Raw genomic sequence first — 23,749 nt, forward strand, 5'->3', positions numbered from 1 at the left:
TGGACTGAGAAAGAGTGGTGGGGACCACCTCTCTACCTCTTCCTGAACCTTCCTGAGGAGGACAGTCGGCATCGGGCTCCGGGGCTGCGGCCATCGCCGCAGCTGTGGGAGCTGGACCGGGCTCCTCAAAGGCGCCCTTCCTCCCCCCCATTCACCTCCGCTGGCCTCCACCCTCGCTTCCCCGACGTGCCCTGCAGTGAGGCGGTGTCCAGCCAGGAGTGGCGGTTGGAGGAGGCAGGGGGGGTGGAGAGCATGCACGTGCAGTCTCTTCGTCCAGTCCCTGTGTCCGTGCTACTGCGCATGTGCCCCACGGACACAGGGACTGGACGAAGAGACACAGGGACTTTATTATATAGGATAGGTATTTAAAGCCATTTTCACATGCAGAATGTAGGCACCCTATATATAGAAATGAGCAAACCAGTGATATTTTAGGGAGCAGGCTAGCAGGCGGGGCCCATGACTTACATCATAGGAGCCTACACAACACAAAACAGAGCTGCTGTATGTAGGTTTTATTTTATTTGTTTTTTATCTTATATTTTGGGAAATGATTCGAGGAGCAGAGAGGCAGCTCTGACCATTGAGGTCCAAAGAGCTTCTGCCGGTTTCTCTGTGCTGCAGATTTTTAAAGAAATTCCTACGTCCCACGTTACCTCCAGAACACAAATGTTTTGTGTTTTCCTTCTGTGACACACTGCCAGAAGCCACGGCTACGATTCTCTTCCTTCTGCCTAAGGCATCCCTACTAAAACGCCGCGTGGAAGATAAAGGAAGGCAGTTGGTTACTCAATTGAGGTTTAATGCCGGGTCTCACAAAGACAGCTTTCTGGAGTTCCCTCCATAATTCCAACCAGGCATCTCTCAGGGCAGCCTCCTGAGAGATACAAATTAAACAGCTGGTTTTAATCATCAACTTTCGCAATATTTTGCCTACTGCCATAAGCATTAAGTTTTTATGTTCTGCTCCATTTCTAACAAGCTCTTCTATGTTTTCTCTTTAAATAAGAATGTGATGCTTGGAATCCCCGCAGAGATTGGGTTTTATTGTTCCTCTACAGCAGTTGCTCGAAATCTTTTAAAAATGAGATCCATGTATGTCTCTGTGTTTGCATGTTAAAGGATGCAACCTTTGAACTGAAAAAGGTTCCCCACCCCTGAACTCTACTTACACTAGTAGGGAGTGTTTGTTTGTTTTTAAATGGATAGCATAATTTGTGAATTTGGACCCATCATGCTGAGAACCTTGTGAAGCCACAGCAAAGCCGCATTTTGGCCCTTCACCTTGACTGAAAATGGCGTCTTGCATCCTAACAGAGAGGCAGTTCCCAGAATTCCTTGTGAAGAGGGACTGACTGTTCAACCACTCCCAGAATTCTTTGGGGAAAACTATGACGGTCTAAAGTGGTTGAAACTAACGAACAAAAAAATTCCTTCCAGTAGCACCTTAGAGACCGACTAAGTTTGTCATTGGTATGAGCTTTCGTGTGCATGCACACTTCTTCAGATACACTGAAACAGAAGTCACCAGGCCCTTATATATAGCGAGAGGGTGGGGAGGGGTATTACTCAGAAGGGTGGTGGGAATGGGTGATTGGCTGATAGATATGGAAACCCGTTGACGACTGTTAATGACAGCAATTGGTCTTACAGGAAAAAGCAGGGGGTGAGATGGCTAAAGATAGCTTTATCATGTATAATGAGAGAAGAAGAAGGAGAAGGAGAAGGAGAAGGAGAAGGAGAAGGAGAAAGAGAAAGAGAAAGAGAAAGAGAAAGAGAAAGAGAAAGAGAAAGAGAAGGAGAAGGAGAAGGAGAAGGAGAAGGAGAAGGAGAAGGAGAAGGAGAAGGAGAAGGAGAAGGAGAAGAAGAAGAAGAAGAAGAAGAAGAAGAAGAAGAAGAAGAAGAAGAAGAAGAAGAAGAGTTTGGATTTGATATCCCGCTTTATCAGTACCCGAAGGAGTCTCAAAGCGGCTAACAATCTCCTTTCCCCTCCTCCCCCACAACAGACACCCTGTGAGGTGGGTGGGGCTGAGAGACTTCAGAGAAGTGTGACTAGCCCAAGGTCACCCAGCAGCTGCATGTGGAGGAGCGGAGACGCGAACCCAGTTACCCAGATTACAAGTCTACCGCTCTTAACCACTACACCACACTGGCTCTCGCGTTGGATAAGAATCCAACGTCTCTATTAAGACCAGGTCTCTCCATGGTTTTAAGTTTGGTAATGTTGCAATTTTCCCCCCAACAATAAGTCAGATTTTTTTTCAAAAAAAAAATATTTATTTTTATTTATTTTTTATTTATTCTAATTTTGTTTTAACTACAACTATGGTATGTCAGACCAACATGGCTACCTACCTGTAACTCGGTCTAAAGTGGCATCATAGTGCTTTAAATGTATGCAGTGAACTCAGCTGTGGTAGCTCATCAGGTTCATTTGCGTGTTGTGTTAGCTCAATTGTGTGAAGGCACTTCCCCGTTTGAGGAAGGAGTGCCAGGGACGAGGGTGCGGTTTCACCCATCCTTGGATGAGAGTCTTAGGTAGGAGGCAGCAACCTTGGTGAGGTCCAGATTGGCATCAGGAACAGGACACCCGTGGGGCTGATGGGTGGCAATTTGTATTACGTATTGTTATCCCGGTCAGTGGACTGTCAGTGAATGCTTTCATTGCTATCTTGGTTTCTGCAGTACATTTTTAAAGTAGCCAGTATGGGCAGCCAATGCAAACTGTTGTGAACTGAAAGTATGTGCTGTCGATAGTCTGTCCCCACCAACAGTCTAGCTCAGGGGTTGGCAAGGTTTACCTTGCCTGGGCCGGTTCACTCCCGCAGAGATCACTCCGTGGGCCGGATCGTGCCTGTGCATGTGCGATTTCTGACGCCGCGGAAGCAACTGCTCACTTCGTGCTGTGCCACCTTAGTGCAGTGCACGGGGACTTGCTGAGTGGGCGGCTCGGTTCGGGGGCGGCTCGTGGGCCATTTAAACAACCCCCATGGGCCGCAGGTTTGCCGACCCCTGGTCTAGCTGCAACACTTTGCGCCAGCAGGAGCCTCCATACCAGTTCCAAGCGTAGCTCCACAGAGAGCCCATTGCAGTAATCAAGTGTTGAAGTTACCAATGTATGTATCGCCTGTCCAAGCTTGGCTGCCATAGTAGAAAAAAAAAGGCACTGCTAGCCACTGAGTCATGTTGTTTAGTCGTTTAGTCGTGTCCGACTCTTCGTGACCCCACGGACCATAGCACGCCAGGCACTCCTGTCTTGCACTGCCTCCCGCAGTTTGGTCAAACTCATGTTCATAGCTTCGAGAACACTGTCCAACCATCTTGTCTTCTGACGTCCCCTTCTCCTAGTGCCCTCCATCTTTCCCAACATCAGGGTCTTTTCCAAGGATTCTTCTCTTCTCATGAGGTGGCCAAAGTATTGGAGCCTCAGCTTCAGGATCTGTCCTTCCAGGGAGCACTCAGGGCTGATTTCCTTAAGAATGGATAGGTTTGATCTTCTTGCAGTCCATGGGACTCTCAAGAGTCTCCTCCAGCACCATAATTCAAAAGCATCAATTCTTCGGCGATCAGCCTTCTTTATGGTCCAGCTCTCACTTCCATACATCACTACTGGGAAAACCATAGCTTTAACTATACGGATCTTTGTCGGCAAGGTGATGTCTCTGCTTTTTAAGATGCTGTCTAGGTTTGTCATTGCTTTTCTCCCAAGAAGCAGGCATCTTTTAATTTCGTGACTGCTGTCACCATCTGCAGTGATCAAGGAGCCCAAGAAGGTGAAATCTCTCACTGCCTCCATTTCTTCCCCTTCTATTTGCCAGGAGGTGATGGGACCAGTGGCCATGATCTTGGGTTTTTTGATGTTGAGCTTCAGACCATATTTTGCGCTCTCCTCCTTCACCCTCATTAAAAGGTTCTTTAATTCCTCCTCGCTTTCTGCCATCAAGGTTGTGTCATCCAAGGATGACACTAACCACTGAGTCATAGAATCATAGAATTGGAAGAGACCACAAGGGCCATCCAGTCCAACCCCCTGCCAAGCAGGAAACACCATCAAAGCATTCTTGACATATGCCTGTCAAGCCTCTGCTTAAAGACCTCCAAAGAAGGAGACTCCACCACACTCCTTGGTAGCAAATTCCACTGCCGAACAGCTCTTACTGTCAGGAAGTTCTTCCTAATGTTTAGGTGGAATCTTCTTTCTTGAAGTTTGAATCCATTGCTCCGTGTCCGCTTCTCTGGAGCAGCAGAAAACGATCTTTCTCCCTCCTCCATATGGCATCCTTTCATATATTTGAACATGGCTATCATATCACCCCTTAACCTTCTCTTCTCCAGGCTAAACATACCCAGCTCCCTAAGCCGTTCCTCATAAGGCATCGTTTCCAGGCCTTTGACCATTTTGGTTGCCCTCCTCTGGACATGTTCCAGCTTGTCAGTATCCTTCTTGAACTGTGGTGCCCAGAACTGGACACAGTACTCCAGGTGAGGTCTGACCAGAGCAGAATACAGTAGTGCTATTACTTCCCTTGATCTAGATGCTATACTCCTATTGATGCAGCCCAGAATTGCATTGGCTTTTTTAGCTGCTGCATCACACTGCTGACTCATGTCAAGTTTGTGGTCTACCAAGACTCCTAGATCCTTTTCACATGTACTGCTCTCAAGCCAGGTGTCACCCATCCTGTATTTGTGCCTTTCATTTTTTTTGTCCAAGTGTAGTACCTTACATTTCTCCTTGTTAAAATTCATCTTGTTTGCTTTGGCCCAGTTGTCTAATCTGTTAAGGTCATTTTGAAGTGTGATCCTGTCCTCTGGGGTATTAGCCACCGCTCCCAATTTGGTGTCGTCTGCAAACTTGCTCAGGATGCCCTCAAGCCCATCATCCAAGTCATTGATAAAGATGTTGAATAAGACTGGGCCCAATCTGAGCCTGGTCTATCTGAGCCTCAAGCAACAAACTCCATACTTGTTCCAAGCATTCCCAAACTCCATACATGTGGGTTGTTGTTTTTCAGGAGGGGTAAATTGCACACTGTGGATTATATTTCCATCAAGGGAGCCTCTGGGTGCCTTGGAATGCTGTACAAGAGGTGCTCCTTTAAAAATCCAGGCAAACAATCCTGGAAAGCTATTTCAACAACCCGGGTCTGGGAACATAATGTTCGTTCCTGGGTACAAACATTTTAAAAAACCGCTTCTAGATTGTTCAGCCGGGAAGTGTTTTGTAGGGGAAAAGTCACTGTTTGTAATGTTTTGGCACGAGAAAGCCCAGGATGATGCAAGACCTTTTGCCCTGTTCTCTGTGTTATAGGGAAAGAAGGAATATAAGTGGTTTGCATGCACATGCGTGCTTGCGTCTGTGAGAGCACATTTAAAGCAGGCATTATCCACTTGCAAGGTGAGAACGAGATTTCCAGGAGAGACACCAGTCTCACTTCACCAGCTAGCAAGGGCAGGGTGGTATGTGCACAACACAAAGCCTCCCTGAATTCACTGGGACATATGGAAGACATGCTGATAACAGCCATTTCCAGATCCATTCATTCATTTATTTGGAAAAAATATGCCCTTCGTTATGCTGAAAACGCAGTCAATTTTGGCAATCAACTACAGCGGTACCTCGGTATATGAACACAATTGGTTCCAGAAGTCTGTTCATAAACTGAAGCGTTCATAAACTGAAGCGAACTTTCCCATTGAAAGTAATGGAAAGTGGATTAATCTGTTCCAGACGGTCCGTGGAGTACTTAAACTGAAGCGTTCATAAACTGAAGCGAACTCTCCCATTGAAAGTAATGGAAAGTGGATTAATCCGTTCCAGACGGGTCCGCAGAGTACTCAACCTGAAGCGAACTTAAACCGAAGCATGGGTGTAATTGGTTCCGGAAGTCTGTTCATAAACTAAAGCGTTCATAAACTGATGCGAACTTTCCCATTGAAAGTAATGGAAAGTGAATTAATCCGTTCCAGATGGGTCCGTGGCGTTCGTAAACCGAAAATTCGTAAACCGAGGTGTTCATAAACCGAGGTTCCACTGTATAGTCAAAAGGCGCAGGGAGGGGGGAGTGTCTTGGCAGAGGATCTCTGCTCTTCAAAATTCTCCCTGACGATAGAGACATGTCCGCCGATATTTTTGCCTGCAGGAACGCGAGTCACGCCATGTCTCCTTGCGGCAGTGCTGAATTTTCAAACCTTTGCGAGCAAAGTTTGGGGGCCTTGTTCCAGTTTTTGAACCTGGAGGCATATGAATGGACAACAGCTGCAAACTCAAATCAAACCATACAAGGGCTTAGTAAAGGCAGCTCTAAGAGCAACCGTAATGTCCATTTTCCCGCATAGGGTTTCGATGGAACGATGCTCTGGTGCTCCTGTTAATATATACCATTAAAGGACATTAAAGTTCCAATTCGTGCCATCAGATAGGACTTTGCATATTTACAACCACAGGGAGTTGCTCTGCTTCCGAGTATGTATTTCATCTGCCCGAGGTATCAGCTAGGTAGAAGCTATATGCAATTTCATCTCTTGAATATTTTCTAAGTCCCTTTAAAGGTGTCTTATTATGAATGGTGCAGCCAAGCTTAGCAATTCGGCGACTCAGAATGTGGACCTCAGGGACACGGAATCATAAGTTAAGATACAAGGCAAGTGCCATGACTTCCAAAGTTATTCTCTGGCTCGGATTATCAAACGGAGCCAGGGGGAAACTCGGCTCCTCCCTTCCTCTTGTCTTTCTGCCTGCCCACATGCCAACATCATTCCCGCACACCCAACCTCTTTCACCTTATCGCTGCTCCATTCTATCACCCTCCCCAGCAATTTTTGGGAAATGGACCCTTTTGGACAGTACCTATATTCCCACTCCTCTGACCCATGTTAAGAACTGAGATGCTGTAATAATCTGGTCCTTAATATTGCCAAGACCAAGGAACTGGTGCTGGACTACAGGAAGAAAAAGGCAGACATTCAGCCCCTGTATATTGGCAGGGACCGGGTGGAGAGGGTGGCTGTATTCAGGGCCAGTGCTAGGGTTTTTTGTGCCCTAGGCGAGATCACCTTCTGCCCCCCACCCCATTAATATAAAAATAAAAAAGTAGAAAACATAAAAATAAAAAATAGAAAAAATAAAAAAGTAGAAAAATAAAAATAAAAATAAAAATAATAAAAAACAGCTGAGAGGCACGGCGAGGCGGCCCCAGGCTCGCGCTCCCCGCGCGCCTCTGGAGCTTCGTGCGAGGAGCGCGAGCCTGGGGCCGCCTCCACTGTGCCTGTCAGCTGTGCCTGTTGAGTGGCTTAAGGCCGCTCTCCGGAGGCAAGCGCGCACCTCAGGATAGAGGCCTGAAGCCGCTCAACAGGTGACAGGCACAGTGGAGGCGACACCGGTGGGCGGTGGTGGGTGGCGGGCAGGCTGGCCAGTGCCCCCTCCATTTTGGCAACCTAGGCAGCTGCCTAGTTCACATAAACGGACGCGCCGGCCCTGGCTGTATTTAAGTTCTTGGGTGTTACCATCGAGCAGGGTATGACCTGGAGTGCTAATACCACTGCTCTGGTAAAGAAGGCCCAGCAGAGAATTTATTTCCTCAGACTTTTAAAAAAGAACAAACTGGGTGAGAGACTGCTGGTGTCCTTCTACCGAGGCTCCATAGAGAGCATTCTTACATACTGTATCTGTGCTTGGTTTTCCAGCTGCACAGTCATGCTCCAAAAGGTCATAACCACAACCCAAAAGATTATCGGTCATCTCCTCCCAACTCTGGAAGAACTATACAGTTCCTGTTGCCTTAAAAAAGCAAATAATATTTTGCAGGATTCATCTCACCCTGGATATAGTCTTTTTGCACCGTTGCCTTCGGGCAAGAGATACAGAACAATTAAATCAAGAACAAATAGATTTAAAAAAACAGTTTTTATCCAAGAGCTATAACCATCTTAAATGCTGTAACTAAATCTTGGGGAGTTGCGATGTGTGTGTATGTATGTGTATGTGTGGTTGTAACTCTTGAAACTGTGTTTTTGTTTTTATGGGATGGCATTCAATTTTCTGGTTCGCCAGAAGCAGCTTTGTCATGCTGGCCACATGACCCGGAAGCTGTCTGCGGACAAACGCCGGCTCCCTCGGCCTATAGAGCGAGATGAGCGCCGCAACCCCAGAGTCGGACACCACTGGACCTGATGGTCAGGGGCTCCTTTACCTTTACCTATGTACAATGACAATAAAGTATCTATCTCTATCTCTCTTGGGCAAAACTTGCCGTAGGATTTTAGCGTTGCTAAACAGACCCCCAAACCCAGCAGGATGAACTCTGCAGCGCCAAAGAATATTGTAGTTGTAAGGAGGGAGAGAGGAATCCGCTTCAATTGCCTCCAACTTCTCCTTTTTCCAATCTTACCTTCATCTATCTGCATTTCCACACCATTTTGGAAAATACACCACCATTTTCATGCAACTTAGCATGATATGGACAAGCACACAGAGTGCGAACAAGACTGAGTGTATGTGGGGGGGAGGGGGGGCTCGTTTAATTTCACTGCGCACAGGTGGCGTAGTGACAATAAAGGTTTATTTATTATTGTATTGTATTTTATTATTTACATATCTGTATGCAGTTTCGACTAATTATATTAATTGATCTTTGTATTGGTTTTTTAATTTAAAAATGGTTTATTTGCCACAGTATATATTTCAAACAATCTCATAATCTTAAAAACCATAAAATAACCCATCATGTGCGCCAACCTCATTAAAAGGAAAGGAATACATTATACCTGCCACAATCTGAAAGGTTAAAATGTATACTTCAAGTATTACTATGTTACCCACCCCAAACACCCCCATGTCCTACCTGTGTATTCAATAAAAATCGCCCCATACTGCATAGAAGTTATCGCTTTTCTTTTGGCCCCTTGCTACCTGCAGTTTCCATGTTAGCTTTTCCAAGAAAGCTGTTGGTAATTTTATTGTTTTATCTTCTTTAGAAACTGATTGGAAGGCTCCCTCCCCAATCAAGTGTTGTATATAATAATAATAATACACATCTTGCTTAAAAAATGCACGTTTGTACACATTATTTGGCTAGAGAACTGCACTGCAACATTAGGAGAAGCTTTCACCTATTGGTTCTAGAAGTGTGACATCACTGCCTCCTGTGGGGGTGAGTTCCGCAGTTCAACTATGAGCTGCTTTCCTTTATCTGCCCCGAACCTTCCAACATTCAGTTTCACTCAACGTCCACAAGTTCTAGAGTTCGAAGAGAGGGAGAAAAACTTCTCTCTAGCCACCATCCCGTACATAATTTAATTATCTTCTTTTGTGTCACCTCTCACTCGCCTTTCCTTTAAACTAAAAAGTTGCCAGTGCTGTAAGCATTGTCACTCCATCCTCTGACCATTTTCGTTATGCCCACGTGGATTTGAAGAAGGCGCGAAGAGGGCCGAAGTCCTTAGAATATGTGACCTCCAGTCAGCATGACTCTCTTGGGAACACTGAGTGAGAGATGAGCTTTTTCATTTCCAGTACAGCTTTACTTCCTATTCCTCTCTACAGCTCTTGCGAGGCTCCTGGACTGTCATTTGACTGCCTCAACCTTTGCTTAGCAAAAGGGAAAGGGTGTCTCTCCCCGCCTCCCCTGCTGGCCTGTGTGTTTTATGGGGCAAAAGAGCAGCTCGCCTGTAAACAGTTTAGAACCAGCCACAAAATGACTGACGTTCTACAAGGTTGTGCGATTCTCCCCAGGCATCTCAGTGCATGTGAAGAATGTTGCCAGATCAAAAGATAAAGGGGAATGGTATCCTATTTTAGTACTTTCCTCACAAACTGTATTTCTCAGCTCAGCCACGTTACCTTTGCACAACTCTGTCTCTGTCTCATTGACAAGGATGTTCCCAGGCTAATACAAAGGCGGACATTTTTTTAGGGAACCCCATAACTCCTTTTTCATTTCCCCCTGGAGTTTTGAAAGAGGAGCTTTGGTAGGTTGCATTCGCCAAAGTGCCAATGTCCAGTCGGCAAGACAATAGTCAAAACAGGCAGCGTTGTGCAGTGGTTGGATTTTCGGACAGGAACCTGGGATGCTAGGGTTCAAATCCCCTCTCAGCCTCAAAGTGAACTGTGCCTGTTTTGTGGCCTTTGGCTGCTAGGTGAATTCCTCTTTATTCTCTAGGTTTTTGGAAAACACACACTTGAGTGCTTCTTGAGTAATTTGTAGTTTATCCAATTGCTGTTTTAACTGATGTTTATTCTACCTTTAGATTTGATACTTTTTTTAAAAAAATACACTGCCCAGAGAACTAACTATTAGTGGGTGGTAAAAGTGGTAACTATTAGTGGGTGGCTTGGAATGAATAAGAAAATATTTTCAGTAGTCAGCGGGGATACACACACAAGCACACACTCTTGGGACTGTTAAGTGCCTGCTTTGGAAAGGATGCAAGCTCGCCGTCAGCTAAAATAAGGCTTTCCTCTAGAGGGGATTTGTGTTGCTTGCCAAATGGAACGACCTCAGCCGGATCCAACGATAAATTGCTTCTAGAAAAAGTCAAAAGAACCTCATAAAGAGCTTTGCGTGTGCATTCCCAGTTGTGTAGGAAGACGCTGATTGGCAGTTTTGAGAAAATAACAGAACACGAAGCCCTCCTCTGGGGAGCTCCAATTCCAGAAGAGCCACGTTAACAACGAATTAAGAGATGGAGAACTTCTAATGGATTCTATGTTTGGGCTCTGTCCTGGTGATCTGCTGGAGAGAAACTGTTTGTGTGTGCAGAGAGGGCGATGGTTGACCTCTGGAGAAGGAAGCCAAGAACTGGGTGCCTCAGTTTTGCCTTTTGTGGCCTCACTCTGTCCCTCCCTCTCTTTAAGAAAACTCCATGGTGTTGTATGTTTGCAAAGCAACATTCCATCCTCTTCCTCCTTCTCCTTGTTCTTTCTCGGCGGAGTGCCATAGGTCAGTGGCAAAGGGTCTGTTTTGTGTACAGAAGGGCCCAGCTTCTATCCCTGGCATCTCTAGGTTTGGCTAGAGATGCCCTTGTCCGAATCCCTGGAGAACTGCTGCCAGTCAGTGTAGACAATACTGACCTTGTTGTTGTTTAGTTGTTTAGTCGTGTCTGACTCTTCGTGACCCCATGGACCATAGCACGCCAGGCACTCCTGTCTTCCACTGCCTCCCGCAGTTTGGTCAGACTCATGTTCGTGGCTTCGAGAACACTGTCCAACCATCTCGTCCTCTGCCGTCTCCTTCTCCTTGTGCCCTCAATCTTTCCCAACACCAGGGTCTTTTCCAGGGAGTCTTCTCTTCTCATGAGGTGGCCAAAGTATTGGAGCCTCAGCTTCAGGATCTGACTTCCAGTGAGCACTCGGGGCTGATTTCCTTCAGAATGGATAGGTTTGATCTTCTTGCAGTCCACAGGACTCTCAAGAATCTCCTCCAGCACCATAATTCAAAAGCATCAATTCTTCGGCGATCAGCCTTCTTTATGGTCCAGCTCTCACTTCCATACACCACTATGGTAGTGGTGGTCTTGGTAGACCATAAACTTGACATGTGTCAACAGTGTGATGCAGCAGCTAAAAAAGCCAATGCAATTCTGGGCTGCATCAATAGGAGTATAGCATCTAGATCAAGGGAAGTAATAGTACCACTGTATTCTGCTCTGGTCAGACCTCACCTGGAGTACTGTGTCCAGTTCTGGGCACCACAGTTCAAGAAGGATACTGACAAGCTGGAACGTGTCCAGAAGAGGGCAACCTAAATGGTCAAAGGCCTGGAAACGATGCCTTATGAGGAACGACTTAGGGAGCTGGGTATGTTTAGCCTGGAGAAGAGAAGGTTAAGGGGTGATATGATAGCCATGTTCAAATATATAAAAGGATGTCATATAGAGGAGGGAGAGAGATTGTTTTCTGCTGCTCCAGAAAAGCGGTCACGGAGCAATGGATTCAAACTACAAGAAAGAAGATTCCACCTGAACATTAGGAAGAACTTCCTGACAGTAAGAGCTGTTTGGCAGTGGAATTTGCTACCAAGGAGTGTGGTGGAGTCTCCTTCTTTGGAGGTCTTTAAGCAGAGGCTTGACAGGCATATGTCAAGAATGCTTTGATGGTGTTTCCTGCTTGGCAGGGGGTTGGACTGGATGGCCCTTGTGGTCTCTTCCAACTCTATGATTCTATGATTTTACTGGGAAAACCATAGCTTTAACTATACGGACCTTTGTTGGCAAGGTGATGTCTCTGCTTTTTAAGATGCTGTCCAAGTTTGTCATTGCTTTTTTCCCAAGAAGCAGGCGTCTTTTAATTTCGTGACTGCTGTCACCATCTGCAGTGATCGTGGAACCCAAGAAAATAAAATCTCTCACTACCAAAGATCTAACTCTATAGAAAGCAACTTCCTATGTTTACACCTCCCCAAACCGGGGTTTCCTTCTGAACCTCCAGGACCTGCAGCTACCGAGCTTTTTACTGAAAGAATTTGGTCCAATGTCTGCACTGCTGTTGAGCTAGATGGACTTGTTAGTAATTGTAATGGTTCCGTATTTGTTAGGAAATGCATTTTGCAAAGAACTGGGGGAAGAGAAAACCCATGTGATGTAATATAGCAGCTGCAAAATCTCGTGGCTCCAATTAAGGTGACAGAAATGCCGGTCACAGAAATGGATAACTCCCTTTAAAAGTGATCATGGGTAGTGATAGGATGGGTGGGAGGTTGGCTGGCTGTTTCGCCGAGTGTGGAAACTCTAAGCACATGTGGCCCGGAGGAGTTGGTGAGCACCGAGCTATAATTTATGGACTGCTTCAAGGGAGTTTTAGAAGCAAGAAGCAAGAAAACCCTCTCTTGGGCTCAAGAGAGTGAAACACATTGCATTGGACTTAGTAAACAGTGGTACCTTGGTTCTCAAACTTAATCTGTTCCCGAAGTCCATTCCAAAACCAAAGCATTCCAAAACCAAGGTGTGCTTTCCCATAGAAAGTAATGCAAAATGGATTAATCCATTCCAGACTTTTAAAAACAACCCCTGAAATAGCCATTTAACATGAATTTTACTATCTAACAAGACTACTGATCCATAAAATGAAAGCAATAAACAATGTACTGCAGTCACACCATCAATCAATCAATCAATCAATAAGTAGCTGAACTGGATTCCACACAGTCGCAAAAACAAAACAAAAAAGAGCCGCAAAAACAAAAACGCAAAATAAATAGCAAAAACAGACAGCGTAACACGCAAGACGGAAGTGTGGCACTCAAATCGGAAGTGTAACGCTCAAAACAGAACAGGTTTGACTTCCAAAAAAAGTACGCAAACAGGAACACTTCATTCCAGGTTTGCAGTGTTTGGGTTCCAAGTTGTTTGAGTACCAAGGCGTTTGAGAACCAAGGTACCACTGTATATGTATGATATTGCTTGTAATAGTTGTTGCCCTGCAAGTAAAGAGGCTTCTTCAAAGTCTGGGGTGTGGAGTCTATTTCATCTCTAGGGCTTCAATGGTGAAATCTGCATGGCTCAGAAAAATAGCCAACAGGATTCAAGGGACTGAATAAGGCAGCTTTCTGTGTTCTTCTTCCTCCTCCTTGGCCCCCAAGCATTTTACAAGTAGAAAACCAATTACAAATAAATATAAACGCATCTAACTAAAGTACACACTCAAACCGTTCCATAGAAATGTCAACAATAAATCTGCAACGGAAATGTGCTATGAAACAAGCCCATTTAAACAGCGCAACAATCAAAAGGGCCATTAAAAAATAATAATAATGCAGGAGGTTCAGGGAATGGTGATCAAGGAAAACTTGCCTGATGCAGATAGAAATGAAAGGCTTAAGGGTTTCATGTAGGGAATGCAACTGGGTCGGCCCTGGCACACCACGCCGATCCTCTAAAGCAGAAGGAATAGCCCGGTATACCGGCTAACGTCAGAAAGGAAAACACGTGTAAAAGGACAGGTTGGGAGGCACGGGTCAGCAGGGCAGCAGGTCATGGCAGAGCGAGGTGGAACAGGGCAGAGCAAGGCAGGACAAGATGAAGCAGGATTTGACAGGTCAGGACCGGACAAGGAGAGGCAAGTTGGAAGAGAACAATGGGGTCCTGGGAAACTACTGAGAGGGTTGTGAGTTGGTCAAGGAGGAGTGTTTGGAGAGCAGGCATGTGACAGGAGCATGGACAGAGGGCATGAGAAACTGCACGTAGGCAATGCAGACATTTTGGGGCAGTACTGGGAAAGTGAGGTGCACAGGAACATCACCTTGTATGGAGTCGCGCTACCACCATTGGTTAAAAGTTGCGCCAATAGGTTAATCATTAGCTGTCATGTAGAACTGTCAATAAAAGGGAGCGCCCAAAAATGCTCGAGGTAGCCTTCACGTTGGAAACCATCCTGTCTCATTGCTTCATTCTTCACCAGCCGCAACAAGAGCAGATAATTGAAATCAATGAGCACAAGTACCTTAGATCAATTGTTGTTGTTGTTTAGTCGTTTAGTCATGTCCGACTCTTTATGACCCCATGGACCAGAGCACGCCAGGCACTCCTGTCTTCCACTGCCTCCCGCAGTTTTGTCAAACTCATGTTGGTAGCTTCGAGAACACTGTCCAACCATCTCGTCCTCTGTCGTCCCCTTCTCCTAGTGCCCTCAATCTTTCCCAACATCAAGGTCTTTTCCAAGGATTCTTCTCTTCTCATGAGGTGGCCAAAGTATTGGAGCCTCAGATTCAGGATCTGTCCTTCCAGAGAGCACTCAGGGCTGATCTCCTTCAGAATGGATAGGTTTGATCTTCTTGCAGTCCATGGGACTCTCAAGAGTCTCCTCCACACCATAATTCAAAAGCATCCATTCTTCGGCGATCAGCCTTCTTGATGGTCCAGCTCTCACTTCCATACATCACTACTGAGAAAACCATAGCTTTAACTATACGGACCTTTGTTGGCAAGGTGATGTCTCTGCTTTTTAAGATGCTGTCTAGGTTTGTCATTGCTTTTCTCCCAAGAAGCAGGCGTCTTTTAATTCCGTGGCTGCTGTCACCATCTGCAGTGATCAAGGAGCCCAAGAAAGTAAAATCTCTCACTGCCTCCATTTCTTCCCCTTCTATTTGCCAGGAGGTGATGGGACCTTAGATCAATTAGTTTCAGTTATTTTTAAACTAAGTTTTACTCTGTCCGGTGAGTCCAAGTCTTCAAGCAAGAGTGAAAAGTGCCTTGCTGGAGCAGATTTCAGTCCACCTTAATTCAGCGTCCTTTGCAGGAACCACAGCAACCAGCAGGAAGTTCGCACACAAATTGCCAGCCAATTGCATTCTTACCCAGGCATTGTGTACCAGTGGCCTTCCTGATAATGCTGGACTCCGACTCCAGTCAGCCCCAGCCAAGCATGGCCAGTAGACAGGATTCATGGGAGTTGTAGTCCAATAACGTTGGGAGGCCCATAGCTTGTATAATTATGTTTTATTGAATTCGCCCATTCAGCTCCCTGCGGGATAGATCTTTCTCCCAGAAAAGTATTATGAGGCTTTGGCACTCTGGAGTCCGTGGCACAAATGGGATTAATTTACTGCAGCAAGACTAACAATCTGAAATAAATATATCTTGTTTTATTTTTATTTACTTATTTTGCATTATGGAAGTTGCATTTTTGGAATTCAGGAGCATGAGGGACCTTAAACCGTATTGACAAAACGTATTTCTCCGTGAAATTTGCTTGGCTCACCGATTTTGCTTCCCTAAGTAGAGATGCTGTCAAACTTGATAGATGGCAGTGTGAAACAGCGGTGGCGTTACAAAGCAATCTGGGTCAACACTGAGTCTTCCAAAAATCAGCCTCGGTACTATAATAAGGTCTCTAATGAAGTTGTTACAGGTTTATTATCAACCACATGGAAGCAGAGTTTCCCCTTCAGCTGCTTAGAGTACCTTGGCTGTTGACACGGGACAACAGCTGAGGGATTGTCTAGATACCCGGGAAGGATGCACTAAAACAGAAGTCACCAGACCCTTATGTATTGTGGGAGGGTGGGAAGGGGTATTACTCAGAAGGGTGGTGGGAATGGGTGATTGGCTGATAGGTGTGGTGAACCTGTTGACGACTGTTAACGACTGATTGGTCTTACAGGAAAAAGCAAGGGGTGAGATGGCTAAAAATGGCTTCATCATGTATAATGAGATAAGAATCCAATGTCTCTATTCAGACCAGGTCTCTCCATGGTTTTAAGCTTGATAATAAGTTGCAATTCAGCAACTTCTCTTTACAGTCTATTTCTGAAATTCTTTTGTAATAAGACAGCTACTTTGAGATCTTGTATAGAATGTCCTGGGTGACATTCTCCTACTGGTTTCACAAGAATCACAAGACATTGATGTTGCTGGCATCTTGCGCTGTCCTCCATACGTCAAAACGGGTTCTCCAATCATGGAGAGCACGAGTTGCGGAAGGGTTAACAAGACATCCCCTGGGTTGTTGGGCAGATTAGTCTAGAGGGCAGGGCAGTCTCGAGCAGGTCGGGCGCCCTGGCGCTGAGGGGCGGAGATTGCTCCGGCGCCCCCGCCCTCGCAGCGCGCAGCATGGCTTCCGCGCGGCTTTGCCGCACAGCGCCCCACCTACCGGCCCGGTGCCCTGGCGCCCTGCGCCACCGGGGCTCTACCTAGAGCCGGCCCTGCTAGAGGGTCTGTTGATTGGGGCATTCTTGTTACTGGGGTAAAGAGTATGTTGCAAGTTTTGATTGACAACCTTAGCCAATAAAAACCCCTGTGTGCAGCTTGCGGTTTCACTTTTGCCAAGTGCAATGGATCTCCCGCCCACCCACCTCTTTTTTAAGGGTCTTTTGCTATTGACATTGCTATGCCTGTCATGGGGTCACCTGCTTTGGGGATTTTGTCCATTTGGCTGATTGGCTGTGGCCATTTGGTTTTTGCCTACTGCGTAGCAAATCGTCACAACTTGTAAGGTTGGCGGTTAGGCATTGGCTACAAAATTGGTTGGTGGAGGGGAATGGAAAGGCTGGGCCTACCCCTCAAAAATTGCTGCTGCTTATAGAGGTATTCTGTTAAAGGAATCCTGGGGCTTGACGGGCTCTCGTCTGTACCCCCGCAAGGGCCTTACAAGCACAAGAGCCTCAGGGAGCATTTCGGGGAGGGGAGAGTGCCTGACTCACAACTACATCCTCCCCCTCTGGGTGTTTACCTACTGACTTCCCTAGATGGCTAGCGGAAGTCAGTATGGATCTGTCCCAGGGCGGGGGACAGATGGATTAACCAATGTCTAAGCAACCACTCACATTTGGTTGTATTTAAATAAAGTTGTGGCCAAATTAATGCCCCAAACCTTAAACTTAAATTGTTGTGTGTTGTGTGAGTTATTGTGGGGGGTGTCTTGTGATCTCGACACGCAACTCTGCATGTGCCCTAGAGCATGGTGGGGAGCGATGACAATGGCAGCACACTGCAAAGCATGGTGGGACAGCTGACATTGCTAGGGTGCCCACGCGCATCAAGAAAAGGAAAAGGATTAGTGGGCTCTGCCTGTTATGGGCTCTGCCTATCATTTGCTCAGGCTTCGCCTACAATTGCTCCCCCTGTTTACCGCCCCAGTGAGTGCCAGGCATCTTGCAAGTGCGAGAGCCAGTTTGGTTCAGCAGTTAGTGTGTCGGACTAGGACCCAAGAGGCCAGGGTTCAAATCCCCACTCGGTCATGAAGCTCCTTGGGCCAGTCTCTCTCTCTCAGGCTAGCCTACCTCACAGGGTTGTTGGGGGATTAAATGAGGAGACGCAGAATCATGAATGCTAGCCTGAGGTCCCTGGAGAAAAGGGTGGGTTATAAACACAGCAAACAAAAAATGAAATAAAATAAAATAATAAGTGAGACACTTAGGTAAATGGGAGCCCATTATTCAGGTGAGACGGCCAAAATTATCCCTACTAACTCATGAGCCCTCTGCTTCAAGGGCTGGAAATGGGGTGGGATCCTGCTCCAATATCACCACAACTGCCCAGCTCTGTTTCACTGGCTGTTTGCATCCTGCAAGATCCAATTGTGTGTTAATGCTGACACCTAGTGGTTGGCTAGTGAGATGAACCAAGATAACACAGATGGAAAGGAGAGATGCTGTTACCCTTCACTATAAGACAGGGGTAGGGAACCCTTTGCAGTCTAAGAGCCACGTTCTGTTCTGGGCATCCTAAAGGGGCCCACATGCCAGTGGTGGGCGTGGTCAGGGTAAAAAAAGTGGGCAGGGCAATGAGTGCCTATTCCACCTTTGCAGAGCAGCTCATTAGTCCCAATCTCGGAGTTGAAGGACACATTCCAGATCACTCAAGGATGCGGCATAGCAGAGGTAAAGAGGTAAAGGACCCCTGGACTAATTATTAAGCTCTAACTTAAAATGATTTTTTTATTCATAACAAACTTAATAATGCAAACACCTTGACATTTGGCAATGTCAAAAGTTCCTTTAGAAACCCAATTTACTCATAACCTAGTCTCTAGAAACTTGCTATAACATGAAATATTAATAATAGGTGTAAATATATGATGCAAACTACTAATAATTATAAATAGCAGAATGTAGGCACCCTATATATACCGGTATAAATGAGCAACCCAGTGATATTTTAGGGAGCAGGCTAGCAGGCGGGGCCCATGACTTACATCACAGGAGCCTACACAACACAAAACACTGTTGCTGTATGTACGGTGTATTTTATTTGTTTTTTATCTTATATTTTGAAAATGTACATCCAGTTTTTTTTCTCCTTTATTTTTTTTTTGGGGGGGGGGCCCACTTGGGGCCCTAAGCTATAGCTTGTTTAGCTTTATAAGTAAATCCGGCACTGGCTGGGTCCCTCCGAAGTGCCCGGCGCCCTGAACACCTTGCCTCGCGCGCTTACCTGTGCGCGCCCAGGTGAGTTGCCTCGCATTGCCCCCGCAGGAGCGGCAGGGGGCGCTGCGAACGCTCTCCCGGCCAGGATTCCATCGCCACGGCAACTTGCCAACGGCAACGCAACAGCCGGGCTGCTGCAGCTGGAGACCGGAAAGCAGTGCAGGAGCAGCAGTTCGCCAGGCGCACAAAACAAAGGCTTTCTCGCTTTCTCCCTCTCCCTGTCCTTAAACTGAGCCAGCACACGCAAATCTCCCTCTTTTTTTTGCATGCTCCGGGAATTGTGCAATGGAAGCCTCTTTCCTGGAAGAGGTGGCTGCATCCTTGGTGAGAGAATTTCTCAGCAAAAAGGTAAAGAATAAGAAAAATAAAGAGCTTTGCGGTCTGCCTTGGAGAGCAGTGCATGCGCGTTTTACGATCCTTTGGGAAGGGGAAAAAAAAGCAATGCATTTTGTTAAGCTTAAAACGTTCCTTCTGCTTTCCCCAGATTTTGCTGGGGAAATTAATGCTTGCGTGTGTGTGTGTGTACATATATATACACATATATGAGAATGACTTTGATTCAGGCTGCAACAACAAGCTCCCTGCCACCCACCACGAGGACTACATCTCCCAGAATGCACTTAGATTGCCATGAACGCGGAAGCAGAAACATGAGTTTTCCACCCAATTTGATAGGAAAAGGATGCTCAGATATTAAAACAGAGAGTAGATTGCGTTGAACAGATGTGTACTGAAGAGAAAAAAAGTACGGTGCTTCTGCCGAGCAATGAAGCTGTGCTAGTGATTATTCTGTTTAAAAATAACTTTTTTTAAAAAAAATAATAATGGAGGGGAGGGAAGGGATTGAGAGCTCCCCGGTAGGAGGCAAGGGCGTACCCACCGCGGGGCAGGGAGGGGCCGCTGCCCTACTCTAGAGGCAGGGCCGGTCGGGCAGCTGCGGGCAAGAGTGGCGCTGCCGGCGGGGCTGGTGGGCAGAGGCGGAGGACAGCCCAGCGGAGCGCGAGTTCGGCGCCCGCAGCAGTCTCTTGTGCCCGAGCCGTGCGGAGTCCACACAGCCGCGCTGTGTGGGAGGAGGCAAGGGCTGACGCTCCCGACGTTCGGTAGACCTTTGCGCATGCGCAAAGCGGGGCGCATGCGCACAGCGCGGCTGTGGACTCCGGCGGCCGCCGTGCAGGGCGCATGCGCACAGCGCGGCTGTGCTCAAAGGTCTCCCGAACGTCGGGAGTCGTTCAGCGCCTGCCAGACCGCTGCAGCAACGGAGCCTCGGATAGCTTCGCGGAGGCCGGGGCTTTGCTCCAGACCTCCGCGGAGGCCCCGATCCAAGCCTGGTTCCCTTCTCTCCCCCCCCCGCCCACCCCCAGACTTCCCTCTTCTCCTCTAGGCGGCCGCTGGTTTTCTCCCCTTCGCCGCCGTCGCTTCAGGTTTATTTTGATTTCACCTGGGCTCTGTAGCCCCGCCCACATTCCAACTTTGTGGCCCCTCCCCTCCCGCGCCTTGGCCCCGCCCCTTGCCCCCCCCTAGTTTTGATCCTGGGTACGCCCCTGGTAGGAGGTGCTATTAAAAGCCATCTGTTTGGCCGCTTCTAGCTTTTTATCCATTAAAAGCTGCAGAGTCGATGAGAAAAAGACAGAGAAGGAATTTCCAAATTAAAAATGCATGCCTGCTTTTGTGACCCATATCCATTTCACACATCTAATTTAAGCCTGGGTTATTTATCTGTTTGTTAGTTTCACGGAATCATAGAATTGCCGTCTTGGAAGCGATTCATCTAGCCCAAGCTTCTGCATCGTTTGTTTGTTTGTTTAAGTATTTATTTACATGCTTGGCCGCCAGTTCATATTATCAGGGGCAGCTTGCAAGCTCAATAAATAAATAAATTGCAACTTGTGGCGGTCGGGGGGGAGGGAGCAGACAAACAAACAGAAGAACTGGTTCAATGCAAATGAAATCATATAACTTTTTAAAATAGTTTAAAAATATATGTCAAAAGTTACAATACAGTTTTGTCCTCTGCCATAATGTCAGTTTTAAAGAAATTGAAGTCTGGGGGAAATGGTTTTGCCAGCAGGCTTGCAAAGCAGCTAATCTTATTGCTGAGACCATAAATAAAACGCTTTGGGAGGAAAAAAATCTTTCTAAAGATCGTTTTATATTTAAGTTACATTGTAGTCCAAATGCTATTGATTAGGAAATAGGGATTTGTTTTAAGTTTTTCTTGTGTGCTAAAACTCAGTCACACACATTTAACCACATCAGTTAACGAACATGGATACCTATGCTATAATTTTATTGCTTTAGTTAAATAAATTGTTTAAATGGTTATTAAGGAAATGATTATTTTTCTCCTTCCAATAAAGTGCAGCAGAAAAGTTGCCCAAATATAAACAGTTAACTTATTAAACCTCACAATGATTTCATACCCGTCTATTTCTAAAAGTATAACCAAATCAGTAACTTTTGATATAACTCTAAAAACTACTCTGAAAATTTATTATTCCAAAACCAAAACCTTCATCTGGTTGTAAATATTAAGACTATACCAGCAAGAATGAGTCTTTCTGTAAAACAAATGATTTAAATCGTCTTTCTGACTAGTGATTTAAATCAAGTCTTATTGACTAGTGATCTAAATCAGGCATCCCCAAACTTCGGCCCTCCAGATGTTTTGGAGTACAATTCCCATCTTCTCTGACCACTGGTCCTGTTAGCTAGGGATCATGGGCGTTGTAGGCCAAAACATCTGGAGGGCTACAGTTTGGGGATGCCTGATCTAAATCGTGATTTAAATCGATTTGATTTAAATCAAATCCACCCTGCTTCCAAAACTCAAAATCTGCCCACAGGTCCCAAAAGGTTGGCAACCTTTGCTTTATGTACATCCCCCATGTGCAGTTATGCTTACTTCACTGGATAGTGTTTTTTTGTAGGAACTTTGTAGACCAGTTGTCATGAACTGTTAAGACAGGATGGGAAGAGGTACCTATCCTGCACAGCGCCACGTCCGTCCTCTCTCTTCCCTCCGCAGTGCCTGAAGAAAACCATCGTTGTGATGGACGAAGAGTTGCCTCGAACAGCTCTCAGCATCAGCAACAGAAACGAGCTGCGAAATGTCTTGAACCTCCAGTCTTTGTGCAAACAAAACAAGGTGAGAAGGTGAATCCTATGTACAAAATTCCCCGGATCGTTCTGAAACCTGGGAGCGGGTGGAGATGAGGCCAGCCGTTCCATAGATAAACTACGGAACTCGCTGGACATGTAAAAAAGGTAAAAGTGTATTGGGAAACGATTTAAAATGAGTTGAAAAAAAATGTTTAAAATACATTTCCAAAAAAACACACAAACCAGAGTCCTTTTTATTGAGGATAACCCAGACTGAATTCCTAGGTGTCAGAAAAGGTTATTTATGTATGCAACAACTGCGGCCCGTGTTTCGTTAGCCCCCAAATGGAAAGTGAGTGTTTGCAAAAAATCTCAAATCCAATTCAAGTGCAGACTGCAGTTAAGAGATGAATGTGCGCAAAAGCCCGTTCTTTCCCTCAAAAGAATTGTGGGCACTGTAGTTTGCTAAGGGTTACTGAGATTTGTAGTTCTAAGAGGGATAAACTACAGAGCCCAGAATGTCAGATGAGTAGCATATAAATTCTTCTTCTTCTTCTTCTTCTTCTTCTTCTTCTTCTTCTTCTTCTTCTTCTTCTTCTTCTTCTTCTTCTTCTTCGTTTATTCCCCTCCTCCTCCTCCTCCTCCTCCTCCTCCCAGTTCTCCTTTGTGAATGGCTTATTCACCAGCCTGCTGTTCTTTTACGACACACCCATCCTGCGTTTTCTCCATAGCTCAGTGGCAAAGCACCTGCCCTGAATGCAGACATTCCCAGGTTCAATCCCAGTATCCGCCAGTAGCAGTTGGAGAGAGAGAGCCTGCTATAGAAAGCTGGAGGGCCCCTGCCAGTCCGTGTAGACAATATTGAGCTTGATGAACTGGTGGTCTGAAGCAGCGTCCTCTGTCCCTTTGTGTACATATCTCAGTTAATGGTTCAATGAAAGACAGAGGTTTTCTCTAACCAGCCAAGCTCTTCTGTTGCAGGCAAGGGAGAATCCCCTGAAAACCCTCCTTGAAGTCATGGCCAGCTATTTTCTGGAGCGTACGAGCGGCTCCAAGGGCGTTAAGGGGAGCCCGCCAGCCCCACGGAAGAAACTCCCCCAGCCCAGGTGTACAGAGGACTCTGTCCTGAAGAATTATCTCTCCGATGAAGACACCCACTTGCAAACTGGGCCTGAAAAAAGCAAAACCGAGACCTACAGGTATGAATAAGCGCTTCAATTCTAAATCCACTTTCTTGGGCCGGTATTGTCGCTACAGATGAATCTTCTTGGTGTAACTCAGAAGTGGAGAGCGTTTTTCATCTCTGGGAGGCTGCATGTTCCTTTAGGACATCCTTCTAGGGACCACATGCCAGTGTTGGGCGGGGCCAGGTTGGCTAGTGGGTGGAGCAATGGATGTGACTCTGACCTTTGTACAGGTGATTCCAGTCACAGGAAGGTCAGGGGTTTCTACATCCGAACACCTCTCTCTCCATCCTTTGCTCACGCAACCGAGGCACAAATGCTGCAGCACAATTGCTGACAGGAGTGAGGCCTTGCCCGCCTATAATGTCTGGACTCAGAGGTCTGCTCCAGTTGCCAATTGGCTACCAGACGAGCTTCAGGAACCTATGGATAGTATTTAAAGCCCTTAGAAACTCAGGACTTGCGAGATCGCCTCACCCAAATACGCCTGCTTGACCACTTCGGTGCAATTGGCACTCCTACATGTGCCACATAACTAGGGCTGGGTGGTATCTTGTTGTGGTTGTTTAGTCGTTTAGTCATGTCCGACTCTTTGTGACCCCATGG

General features: G+C 46.3%; 1 protein-coding gene across 1 annotated transcript in view; it reads left to right on the forward strand.

Moving 5' to 3' along the window:
* Positions 1 to 18,984: 18,984 nt before the first annotated feature.
* MINDY4 (MINDY lysine 48 deubiquitinase 4) overlaps positions 18,985 to 23,749 on the forward strand; it is a 96,631-nt gene continuing 91,866 nt past the window's right edge. The window contains exons 1-3 of the mRNA XM_060280935.1: positions 18,985 to 19,208; positions 21,886 to 22,005; positions 22,941 to 23,158. Of these exons, the coding sequence (XP_060136918.1) occupies positions 19,146 to 19,208; positions 21,886 to 22,005; positions 22,941 to 23,158 (401 nt within the window). The 5' untranslated portion in view covers positions 18,985 to 19,145. The remainder of the gene's footprint in view (positions 19,209 to 21,885; positions 22,006 to 22,940; positions 23,159 to 23,749) is intronic.

This window comes from Zootoca vivipara, chromosome 12 (assembly GCF_963506605.1).
Source record: "Zootoca vivipara chromosome 12, rZooViv1.1, whole genome shotgun sequence".
Classification (NCBI taxonomy): Eukaryota; Metazoa; Chordata; class Lepidosauria; order Squamata; family Lacertidae; genus Zootoca; species Zootoca vivipara.